At 39.2% G+C, this 13,230-nt stretch overlaps 1 protein-coding gene across 7 annotated transcripts in view; it reads right to left on the bottom strand.

Moving 5' to 3' along the window:
• LOC1275709 (cell adhesion molecule Dscam2) overlaps window positions 1-13,230 on the bottom strand; it is a 97,220-nt gene that overhangs the window by 43,004 nt on the left and 40,986 nt on the right. For all 7 annotated transcript variants that reach the window (XM_061646610.1, XM_061646613.1, XM_061646612.1 and 4 more), the window contains exon 2: window positions 2,031-2,357. In XM_061646610.1, coding sequence (XP_061502594.1) covers window positions 2,031-2,357 — 327 coding nt within the window. The remainder of the gene's footprint in view (window positions 1-2,030; window positions 2,358-13,230) is intronic.

The following is a 13,230-nucleotide window of genomic DNA, read 5'->3' as shown; positions in this document are numbered from 1 at the left end:
CTAACAATCCGTGCAGTAGATGCTTTAGGAATTCAATTACGCTGAGCTGCTACGATCCTTGGTCGTTTGGAGCCTTTCTGCCGAACATGCACATGCCCACCATTCTGCTGCTGCTGTTTTTAGTCCAGCACTGGAAAAAGCAAACCAAAGGAACATTCCCTCTAAGCTAGCAGCGATGAGGTGATACAGAGCGTAAAAGTGGCAGGGGAGTGAAATTCCCGTTCGACTTTATTTTCCTCCAGTGCCAGACATTTTTTAGCGCTTAATCCGTTCAGCAGCCAACCATTTCATCAATTTACTCCGTCCCGATTCATTATCCAATTATGCAAAATTCTTACAAGGCAGTGGTATGGTAGAGACGAACAAGGGGGATAAAACGGGATTTTCCCTCCATGGACGCGGTAACACGGTCTGAAGCTCGTTTGCATTCTACAAACCAGTCAAATGACATCCTGCTAAACTGAACTCGGGAGCAAAGGAACGCTTTAGCAGGCATCAATAAAGCCAGTTCGGACTCCGAAATCATACGCCTTCGTGTGTGGAGCAAGCAGCGAACTGTAATTTCGTTGCAAACGAATTACTCCCGTTGGTAGAAGTTTTGCGATGCAAAAAGCTCAGCTGGAGCCGGTGTATGAAGTTGCCCAATTTGCTTCTGGCAGGTTGGAAAAGTCAAAACAGTTTTTTGTTTATTGTTTATTGTTTGTGTTTCTGTAGCCTGAAATAAGGATCGTAAACTTTACCAGCACTTGAAAAAAAATATATGAACATTTTAGCAACAAATAACACTAACGATATGTGATAGATGAATTAAAATTGACGGTTTGGCTTGTTTTTGATAGATTAAAAAATTGTAAAAAAAATACTTTTTGACTAAAAGCTCTTTTCTAATCCTTTAATTTAGTCATCTTAATATTGATAGCTAAATTAACTCATGTTAAAATATTAGATTTCATTATTTTAATCGAATATGAAACTGTACAAACGAACAAGTTTCTAGTGTGTTGTAGTGCTCACAAACATCTAGCATAATGAATAACTTAAAAAATTCATTTGTTGATTTGTTGTATGCTGATCAACTAAACCAGGTTATTTTAATTGTTTTCGTCAACTAACAATTTTGATTATAATTTATTTGACTCAACCGAAGTGTATTACCAAACCACAACCGCATACTGTAAATAAAGTTTCAAATAATTTCGAATCCCTTGTCCGTTTCATATCAGTTAGTAGCATTCAATGAAATTCATTAGTATTTAAAAATGAAATATGGCATTTCAATATGCATAGCCATAGAAATGAAGTTTTCTTTCTATGGTGTGCTTCGAATTCCGTTGGGTAAAGTGTGATGATTCAAATTCTTCAAACCATCGCTCTACGATGGTTTCGATGGGTCAACAAATATAGCCAATGCTCGGGGCCATGCTCACGTCACGTTCCTGTCAAGTCACGCTATCCGTCACACCGCTTACGCCTCGAAGATATCGCGAGTGTTGGCGTAGCAGACACTGGGATGGCAAAACTTCTCACGATGCTACGGCACGAACGGAATCAACCATTACGGTATCGAAAGAACTCTCCGATTTAGCGGATAACAAGGGGAGAAGGGTGGATCCGCAACACGAAACAACACAAACAACGGCGCATTGCATAGCACGGAGTGTCCTCATACTATTCCCGTCTTCGAGTCTTGTCGATTCAATCTCTTACCCGTAGGGGGCGGGTAAGTGGTGGAGAAAGGTTCCAAGATTAAGAGAGTAAAAATTCCGGAATTAATTCCAATCACGTAGCACGAGATTTTCTCGTTTATAATGTGATTGAGAGCGTGTTCGAGCGGAACCGGAAAAGTTGCCCGTCTCCGGTTGCTCCTGCAATCGTCGGTTGCGTTTCATTGTCGGTACGTGTGAGTGTGAGGCTTTGTGTTCGTAGATGCGTTTCATGAAGCGCTTTGCCATTGGTTTGCGTGCTTGTGGATTCGTCGTTTGGCGGAAATTGAACCGCCGAGGTACGGATCAAGCTGGCGATGAACTTACCTGCTCGGACCTGCACATCGCGTGAGATGACCCGTCCGACCGTGTTCGACGCTACGCATCGATAGATTGTACTATGGATGTCTTGCCGGTAGGCAGTGGCAGGAAACGGCAGCAGTACTAGTGTCCCGTTCCGCAGAACTCGCCGAACACCTCCGACATCACCGACGGATGTCCCATCCACCGATAGCCAGTCGATAGAGGGCTGTGGACTTCCTGAGGCAGAACAGTCCAGCCAGCCACCGGAAGAGTTGGAGAACTCGAGGCGCGACGGTGGTTCCATCACAAATGACGGCCCCCGAAGATGAGAATCGAAAGCCGCTGTCAGTTCTGAAAAGAGAGCAGAAGCAAAAAATACAGTCAGTCTAGATAAGATATATAACGAAAACCTTATGAACAAAATACATTATAATTGTTTCGTAGCGCGGAAAAATTATTCTAAAACATTCTTGCTCTAAAGATACGTGCAGATGCCTTGAGAGTTGTATGACCTCAGTTGATGTGGATTTTTAAAGCACTAATCACTCAAATTCACCTTCCCACATGCGAAATCCCATCCAGCCACTTGAAAGCGACAGCACTGGCTTCTAATTTCGTGTAAATAAGTCTAATCGGTAAAACTAATTAAAAGTCAACAATCACGGTCGTCTGAAGTTTTGCTCCCAGCCAAGATAATTAAGTCTTGTTTGTGTGTTTCAAACTCCTCACCGGGAAAGGTTTCAGGTATAGGCAGCGATCATGAGAATCACAATTCACGTGAGTGCTGTTGTCATTACCTGGCTGAAACGGAAACGGATGCTCTATGCATTGCAGCTTGTGAAACACAATCTCTTCTCTTAGGCCTACAATTCTAGACGATGGTTGAGATTTACTCAATACAGTACTGAAGAAATGAAAGTGTGCAGGGGGAGGAGAGTGGAGGGCAGACATGTATTTCAGAGTGACATATTCGACGACGTAATGCATAATGGGTTTAAATTTACACCGGTGATTACTAACTGCTCGTTAACTCAATGTAAATTTGAAATGGTTTGTGCGGGTAAATGTACATAAACAACAAGTTAGGGTTAACAAATATAGAAAATGAGAACTGGTTGATATTTGATATGCAATAACTGTGAGATAATAATTACCACTGCATGCATTCAACCTTGTTCAATTAAAATTTTGCTCTCAGATTATTTTATCTTTTTGGGTGTTAGAATTGAGCATTATATATTGAGGAAACACATTACGATCTCCTTGGTTCTTTTTTGTAGCTTGTAGTTAATTACATCGACAATCTACCTTTTCGTTGGAATTTATACATAACAATGTACAATAATGACTTAAACCACGTGTTGTTATATGTTCTCATTTTTACAGTTTCATATAGTTCATATATGAATAGCATAGCTGCTTTATAATTTAATGTCAACCTACCCTAATCAACCACCAGTCATATTCGTTGCAAGTCTTTCAAATACCATATGCTTGTACAGATCGGTAGAAATCCCCCCACAGACTACCCCCTTTTGCCGTTGTTAGACTCTGCACAAGAAACACAAGCGTTAATCTCAGTTATGTGTGCTATGGCTGGAAAATGTTGCAACATGGCACTACAGTGAAGAAGTGGAAGAAATGGAAGCAAAGGAGTAAAAGATTAGAGCCAGCTGGTCAATAGAGCAAACTGCCCTTCGTAATAGCAAGCCAACATTGTCCAGTTCTGGGTTGGCAGTTTGCTAAAACCCGTTCGCTCGTCCATAAGAATAGAGGCAAAAAGGGGATTGTCCAACGATCATGCCAATGACGATGATGATGGTGATGGCAACGGGACAAGGGAGTATGCCGTTTCAGGATATGAATGAACGGCACTGGTTTGCAGATGGATTCGATAGCTCGATTTCCTTCTCTTTGCAGTGTTTTGCGCTTCATCCATTTGGCGGAAAATCGCTTCACTTTGCCAGCATCAATGGTCCTTGCATCTCTGGTTCTAATAATAAAAATTACCTCCACTTCCAGCCCCTATCACCCGACTGACTAATGTACCCGGCTGTTCCAGGCTGAATTGGTCTAGTTTTCTTCCATTCGGTACCGGCATATAATGTACGAACGCCCGCTTCAGCGAACACCCCGGATGGAGAACACAATTTCTCCCATATTTTGCAAACGTTTTGATCAGCCGTACAGGATGGGAAATTGGAGCGGCATAAGCGGCCTATTTCTACATCGATATTCAATGATTGCCCGCCTTTCAGAATATGCAAAGCAGGATAGGATATCAACCTCGATTTCTACTCAGCACCGAACACGACTAGACTGGAGTTTACCTCACGGGGCAAAATACAATTTTTCTTGTGCTATCTCAATTTTCGAAAAAAAGGAAAAATTTCTGCCTGTACAAGTAGGTGTTATGGGAATGATAATTCATGGGATCTTAAGGCATTCAGTTTTATTGACAGGGGTAATTATTTTGCAAAATATATAGTACCAAAATGGAAACGTGTTCAGCTTTATCCTAACCAAAAATATTGTTTGCAAATAAACTCTGCACACTTGGCGGCGGTTTCCCAATGGAACGTTTCTGGAGGTGCAGTTGTGCCTGTTAAGTGAATGTAAATAAATAATTAACGTAGAATTTCGTCGTTCTGTTTATTTGCATTTCGTTATAAACGGGACGCATGTGTACGGTTGAATGTGCTTGTATTGATTTTTTTTTTTGGTCAGAAATTTTGGAAAAAGAGTTTTTCGCAAACATCATAGCAGAACGAAGAGATGAAGTAGGTACACGAAAGGGAATGTAAGCACAAAAGAACTTTTTTTGTAGTATTTAGAGCTTTATTTTCATTTGTTTATTGTTCGTACAATACATAGCAATCAAAAGGACAAGAACATTTTACCGTACAAAAAATCACAGGTTTATTACCTACCACAGGTTTAGTACCAGTTTTACATTTGTAAGTACTGTTATGAACAAATAGTTTATCCTTCAACTTAGCTGGTTTGTTCTATTTTAATAATCATTATGATATTCGGCTTATAACAAAAAAGTGTTATATTTTTATGCACTACAAATCGCTCTTATATTGTAAAAAAATTCCAAGCTAATGGATGGATACAGTTTCATGGTTATTTTTGTGTAGTTTCACGAAAACAATAATTTCTCCTTTAAATCATTCAGCCTTTTCCATTTTTATATTTTTACTGATATTAGCATAATAAACAATGTTTCAATGTTACACATAGCAAATTACAGTTTTACTTAAAAAATAAGCATCTTTACTGTTATACATACTTTTCTGTTGATTCCTATCACAGATATAATGATAAGTCGTATGACAAATCTCATTACTGTAGTTGATTGATCCCATAAAAACTAGCACAACCGAAACCGTTTGAACGAGACGCAAGTATCGTGAGATCATGTTTTCAATATTTAAACTTTACATCCAACAATTTACAAAAATCTGGACAATTAGCTTCAGCAACTTTTGCTTACGATTTTATGCTAGGTTTTTATTTTTAGCACTATTTGGTACAATACTACCAATAAATATTATTTGCCATTTCATGAGTGTTTGTTCACAATCGTACAGGTTGCGTTTAACTGCGAGGAAGTTCTTGGTTTTTTAACTCTTATTTTGGTTTCCCTGTAGTACATAATTACAACACAATGGGAAATCGGAAATAACTTTAAATATAGAACTAAGTATGTTTGAGTAAGGACATTAAAAATCATCAATTTAAAATAAAACTTTTAAAATAGAAGCTCTGCTGAAAATGAAACTCATACGGTCGATTCATAAAATCACACCAATTTATAAATCTTGCCTGCGCATCATTCTTAGTCAACCAGTTGGCTAGTCGGAAAAGCGTCAACGCATGAAAGAAAATTATGTACCCATAAAGACTGAAGATGCTCTAGTCGGGTGTCTGATTGCCAAAGTGCCCGACGGTATCTAACTGCTGTCTCGGTTGCCGAATGCATCTCTGTTCGTTTTCCTATTCGTCCCATTGAATGTTTTGTATAAGAGCAGTGCGCTGTAACGGTGTTAAGGTACTACGGAGTACATGGAATCGTTCGCTGGTGAGTTTCAATTTTGCTGCAACGATGCAGCAACATGCCAAATGCAATCATATTCAAGTGTGGCAAATAGGACAGATAAGGCAAAAAGCAAAACGTAAAGCGAAGACTAGAATAACTACTTTTTTTTGCTTACTCCGGTAGACCCGTACCAGAACGGTTGAGCACGATCGGCATTGAGAATCGTACCGAAACGGGCTGAAACTCGCATAAGCCACTTACGAATGGAGTTGGAAATTGAAATTGAAATGGCAAAGTTTCGCGTGCGGTCTTGGGCTGCTCGGCTATGTGTGTATGTAGCCACATGTCGTTTGTGGGTTCGTCGATGATGGGCTTTGCGGGGAAAATAAGGATCTTTGATTGTGAGTAATTGTAATGTGATTAGGTTCCTTCGTCGATCTACCATTTTCCTTTGTGCTTGTTATATTTGTTTAAAACGATTTTGAATGTTATGCATGCGTGAAAAATGCTTATACGTGCTAAAGTTTCACTCAAATGTTTATTTCAGTTATCTATATCTAAAATTCAATACTACATATTAGCCATATATACAATTTTACTCGCTAGGAAAAAAGCTTCTGTGTTTTTGTATGATAATAACAGTTTCTACATAGGCTTTTTGCTAGTCTACGATAAAAAGTGGTATGTGGATCCTTTTTGTTGGATGTTGTGTGTTTTTTGTGTTGTGTCTGTGCAGTGGCCACGGCTTGTCAGCAACTATCATTCCATCACTTGAATGTTGTTACTCGGCGAGTAACAAATTGGTCCACTTGGTATGATGCTCATTCTAACGTTCACTTCATATTTTCAGACTATTTTTCAGACCCTGACGGTAGTCCTCCAATACAAAAAAGCTGACGAATATCAGGATATGCTATTACGTTCATCCCATGTTGGATCTCACGACATTATGACCTCCAATAGCGTCGTATATAGCAAACACCAACCGTAGAATGGCGCGTGAATGAAGTAAAACTTTTTTAATTAATATTTTCTCTTTCATTTTTGCGTGCAAGAGGAGCTGAATAAAACGCACCCAAATAGAAATAAGAGTAAAATCGGTATTCGTGAAAGTTGTGAGCGGTGTTGTTTTTTGGAACAAGTGGCGAGCACGAGTGAATTTTTTCTCATCACAGGTTGATTTCGTTTTAATTCAACCCGTGAAGGAGTACAGTTATAGTGAGGAGAGCGATCGTTAGAATATTATATTACAAATTTTAGACTTCAGGATATTCTTGGAGCTGTTTAAGCAATGGTCAATGTATTAGGCTGAACTAGAGTATTATTTAGTATGATTAAATTTTTTGCAGATAAATTGTAATATAAACAAAAGTTTATATATGCTAATATAACGGTGTAAGGGATTGGAGATGAATTATGAGGAGATAGCTCAGATGGAGCTGTGTTAGGGATAACTGTAAATGGATCTTATAGACATCCGTATATGGAACTATATTAATTGTGAGCCATTAAAAATCCAAACCGAATGGTCGCTACGGTTGTGATCTATATTGCAAGCGTATATTTAACACTCTTGGTTCGGCTCCCGCATATATTTCCATAATTTACAATCCAAAAAATATTTAAAGTCAATCCAAATAAGATGAAAATCTTCTGCTTCTTGTTCATCTATTTTCTTTCTTTTTCTTCTTCATTTTCTATTCCTTTTTCTTTGGCGAAACAACTGTTGTGGGTGCAAGCTTGCCTGTATTACTAATACGTGGTTTGGCTATTTATGAAATATTTTTAGTTTATCCATAGCAAGATATTCAGTCCTATGCATGCGGGACACGGTTCATACGAGACTTGAACCTATCACGGGCATGTTGTTAAGTCGTGTCTTTTGAAAGCTGTATCACTGGACCGGCCCAACAATGATGAACTATGCAGTAAAAAGCATCATGCAACTTTTAAATGTTACTTAATTTTAATTTGATCTTCTTTAAAGGTTTGATCTGTAAGTGGCCAATTCCAGAAACATTAAGTTCTCCTTTTTCATTTATGGTACTATATTGTTCTTCTTGGAGGTATGTATAAATCGGTTGGTTCCGCTGAGTGTTACCCAATACTTGCTCTAATTCTACTTCTTTATGTCGACCTTAAGAGTTATTTGAACTTAATGATCCTTCTCAAACCTGTAACCTGGGTAAGTGGAAAGATTTATCATCATCAATAGCAGATGAATATCACATATTCCTCAGACTGTCTTAGGATTCACCATTTTCTGGGTAACTTTTTTTCATGTACAAGTGTTAATTTATGGAAGTCAATATTATCTTTTTTCATAAAAGAACTTGATCATCTACAACTTGATGACTATTTTACGACAATTAAAAATATCGAGTAGTAATAGAACATGAAGTAAAAAATTACAAAATAAATAGATACAAAGAAATCCTAAAATACATGATTGACATCTTTTTGCTTTGAAGCTTTTTGTCAACTGCAGCTTTGTATGCTTAATTGATTATATGTGCTGGAAAGCCTATCTCCTTGGTTGCCCACCCCCAGCGGGAAAGATTGAAAATTAACCCAATCTTTGTCGGTACGCTCCAAATAGCATGGGGATACCTAAGCTGCATTATTCATTTCATTGTGGCCCTTGAGGTTTGCTTTAGATTTTAAACTTGGTGGAATGGTGTTAAATTTTTGCTATTTTCTTTTCCTTGAACATGCATGTGCATTTGGTTGATACCATTCCATGCTCTCAGAATGTATCCTGGTAAATGTCTGAAACAAGATCGCTCTTACGGAGCAGCCAAACATCACTTTGGAAAATTGCACCAGAAAAAAACAGGATTCAAGGTGTTAAGTTTGATTGCACCTTTTATCCCGTGTTTTCTGGGACGGAAAGCCTTTCAGTTTCTTTACTTCTTTTCCATCGAAGCCGAGAGAGACGTGCCACTCTCATTAGAGTCGAATAACTTTTCGATAGACCCTTTTACCGTTTGCCGTGCCACTAACCCAGGATGGAAGACTTTGTGCAGCCCTTCGGCGGATAAAGTTGCTCATTAATATTTTACGGTTCATGTAGTATCCTCCCATTGCGAACGGATGGATCGTTCGGGTACCTGGTGGAACTCCCACCGGGTAACCTTTATCTCTACTACTGTACACTCTTGTACTTCACTCCTCTGCCTTTCGCGTCCAGTACAAAATAATGTCATTCTCGGCAGGAAAGGATTTTCATTCAAAACATTTTTCGCTCACATAGCCCCCATGGCAGTCTCGAGATTCTATTTCACTGACATAGGCCAAAAAAGCTACAGCACCCTTGTCTTGCCGGCTATAGGCTGGATTGGCAGTGCGATGCGTGCGGAATGGGTGATTTGGCGTTGGTAAAGAACGACCAAAAGAGAGAGGTAAAAACGACAACAACCCGATTCCTGCGGCTTTTGGAACCGTAAGCGTTGAAGTGAAACCTGTGTGTCCTTTTTGAGTGAAATGAATCTTTCGCTTTAAGGGACACATTTTTTTTTATATAAATAAAAAACAACTTTTTAGTTTTTACCTTACCAGCATCGTTTTCAGCTCGACGAAATCAGTTTCTCAAGTCTACATCGAATCTGGGACACTTCGACAACAATAAATAGGGCAGGATGTTGAAAAAACGGAAACTAAATTGAATCCCGAGAATGGTAGGCTCATTCAAAATACATAATGCATCTGTGTAAAATTCACTTTCATAAAAATTGTAAAATTCACAGCAAATAATACTCTTTAAGTTTTGTTCGGGACCAATGGTACAGTCGTCAACAGCTGCATGGTACCTAACAAGTCTCGAAAGCCTTTATAGGACGGCATGACCGCTTAAGTCCTTACGCCAATAAGAATAAGGATAAGAATATTAAAATTGCGTATTCAGAACATAAACATGCTACAAGATAAATTGAAATTTACACACATTTTCAGTGACGTAGACGTTTATATTTTGTGTTTACTGCATTTTATCCGTATCTTTTTTGGAATAGACTGCACCAGGTTTATTTCAGGAGTTCAGTGTGGCACTGCACCGTGTCTCTTATTACAACAATAGTTATGGTCAAATGATTACAAATGTGGATGTAAAGGTTTGCTAAGCAGAATATTATTTTTCCAAGTTTGAAGTTACACCTTGTGTAGCTGATCGATTTGGCTATTAGAAGCTGTACATGACCGCTTAATCCGCAACCATCGTTTCCAAGAAGCATGAGCTCATCACACTGATAACAGCCGAGTGGTGCGATTGCGTTAGTAGCAAAGCATCTGTCTGCGGTATGAATCATTAAGGATCCATTTCGGAAATTAAAATCGAGCACAACCCCCTTGACGGTACCATTTGATCTCTGCAGAGAAGCAACGCAAACGCCAACGAAATGTTAAATTCACCGCTTTTCAAAGCTGAAACGAATTCTCTGTCCGTGGTGCAATATTTTTAACCCGACTCTCGTTTCTATCTTAGGGGAAAAGTTGTTTGGGGAAATCAACACCAGCGTCCCTTCGACACTGTTGCGCCATATAGGTAAAAAGAGCAAATGTACAAAAACGGCAAGAGCAATGGGAAAATAGGAAACTCCAAACACCAAAAACCGAGCCGAGTGTAAATGAGCCGTTCTCTCGACACATCAACACCGTTTGCGGTTGCTCTGGGTCGACTCCCGAGAACGTCGGGCGAAAAACCGGAAGGCGAATAAACAACGAGAGTGTGAAGCATAGAGTCATAGCCAAACATAATTACGGTGCGAAAGTTTTCCACCAAAACCCAAACTTCTTAAAAACTCATTACGGGCCAGACATACAGTCCAGGTGGTGGTGATGGTGGTTTCTGGTGGTGGAAGCTGCCAACGATGGATGGGCAGAAGTGGGGTTGTTCGTCTTTTCCACGCTCAGAAATAGTGAAAATGAACATATTGCCATCGGTTTTTCATGCTGTAGAATCTTCTCTGCCGTTGCGTTGGCAGCAGTTGGAAACGTTCCTCTGGAACACGGGGCGTGTGGAATCGTTGAGAAACGTAACTCGCGTTAAGCGTTCTCGATCCGTTCTCCGAAATCCTGTGCACAGTTTGGCCGGGCTTGTTGTCTTGTTTACCGAAAGCATTTAGCTGGGGAATTAATCTTTCCACCGACTAGAAACAACAAATCCTTCCCTACCCTTTGTTCGCGGGGAAATGTTGCCCACGCCATTCTTCAATCTCTTTGGAACCGGTACAACTGACACGTTGTGGAATTTGCAGTATCCGCCGGTGAGACGCTCTCATTCACCGAATGGCTACGAGTAATTCACTCAGACGGTGTGAAATGGTAAGATGACGGTAGCGCATCACCTTTAGCGTAGCGGGTAGACGGTGTGCGCTGGTGTGCGGTCCAAAAGAACAGCGACTCGACAGTGCTAAGAAACATCCGAATTACTTTGCATAGAAGGTACGTCGTTACTTCATGCTACGTCATGGCGCGAATGTCGCCTTTTTCCCTTTTAGGTAGGGTGAGGAAGTTGTTAGGGTAACATTGGAGGTGTTCCTGGAAAAAAGAATCTCCTCCGATGAAATTACTATACCTCTTATTCATATGAATTTTGGTATAGATGGTAAAAAAGGCAAAACAATCTGCATTAAATGTTCTGTTTTAGATGATTTCCACATCCCCATCGGAATTCATCGGAAATTGATTGTAGCGGAACTTGGGGCAAGTGTGCCACCTTAAGCATTTCAAGTTATAACTCACTAAAACGTGTTTTTCAAAACCCGATTTAAATCTCATAACCATTTTACATCTATTTCCTCACTTATAAATGAGTTTCGCTTGAAAAAAGTGCAAACAAAACAGTTTTTGAAGCGTTTTAAAAAGGGTCCAAAAAGACGTTGATTTTTGGGCTATGGGGCAAGAGTGCCACTCGTATGGGGCAAGACGGCCACCTGGTTAAAATAACCGTATTTCTTAGATAATTGGAAATCATTACGTTTGTACCACTAGTGTATGTATTCCTACATGTCTTAAGTCACCAATGAACCCCTTTTCATCACAAACTGTATCGCAATATGGGTTGTTGCTGGTCTGTTTTTCCGGAGTAGAATCCGCTCGTAAAAGCGCACCATACCGCAGCACGCTACAACAATGTTTACATTTTTGACAGCTCGCGCCTATGAAAGATGGTGGCACACTTGCCCCAAACAGAGATGGCACACTTGCCCCAAAAGTTGTAACTTTTTTGAAATTGAATTTTTCAGTGACAAAAAGAATGTTTTTTTCAACTAATCCCACATAAAATTTCACGTTTTCTCAGCTATACGGTGGTGTAAATATTTTCTCGGTTGATTGTTCGCATGATTTTTGAGAGCTTATTTGATTGGATTAAAAAATTATAATATTCTGCTCAATTTTGAAACTCAATATATATCAGTTCAAAACAATGGGGAATATCGATTGGTCTATATGAAATTCGGCTCAGTATACCTAGTCATTGGAAAGGAACCAACTGTATACACAATTGATCATTAAACTAAAGTTTTTAAGGAAAAATGCTTGGTGGCACTCTTGCCCCGTATGGCACACTTGCCCCAAATTCCGCTACATGTAATTTGTGGGATTCATCAGTTTGCTCAAACCGTTTTACATGGCTGTGCAATTGTCACGATGGTGATTCTTTACCTGGTTTATTTATTTTATTATTTTATCGATTTTATTTAGAGTATTTTTGGCATTTATTTTCAAAATTAATAATGAGTAAAGTAGTGATGGGAGCTCCGAATTGGATTCATGAATCCACTCCGACTCCAACATTCTTACTCGGGCTCCGACTCCGAAATAAATATGGCTCGAATGCAGCTGAATACAGATTCAATTGGCTTCGATCGAATCCGGATTACTCCGATCGAATCCCAATGGTTCCTATTGAATCCGTTCCTATTGAATGTTTGTAACATTGATTTGATACAATACAACAATCATGCACTTCTTTCAGGTGAAAGATCATTAGAAAGAATTTGGCAGTGTAATATGCATTTACGCAAACACATTTATCTGCAAGCTTAGTTTATGATTGTATCTTGCATTAGTTGTATTATATAGCCTTTACATTGCAATTCAAGATGCAATACTTTAAGGATTTGATTTATTTAATTAGATACTTACAGTATATATTTATTGATTTTAAGATCCATTTCG

The sequence above is a fragment of the Anopheles gambiae genome, chromosome 2 (assembly GCF_943734735.2).
Source record: "Anopheles gambiae chromosome 2, idAnoGambNW_F1_1, whole genome shotgun sequence".
Lineage (NCBI taxonomy): Eukaryota > Metazoa > Arthropoda > Insecta > Diptera > Culicidae > Anopheles > Anopheles gambiae.
The sequence above is the reverse complement of the archived record's forward strand: the minus strand, read 5'-3'. Positions and strand labels throughout refer to the sequence as shown.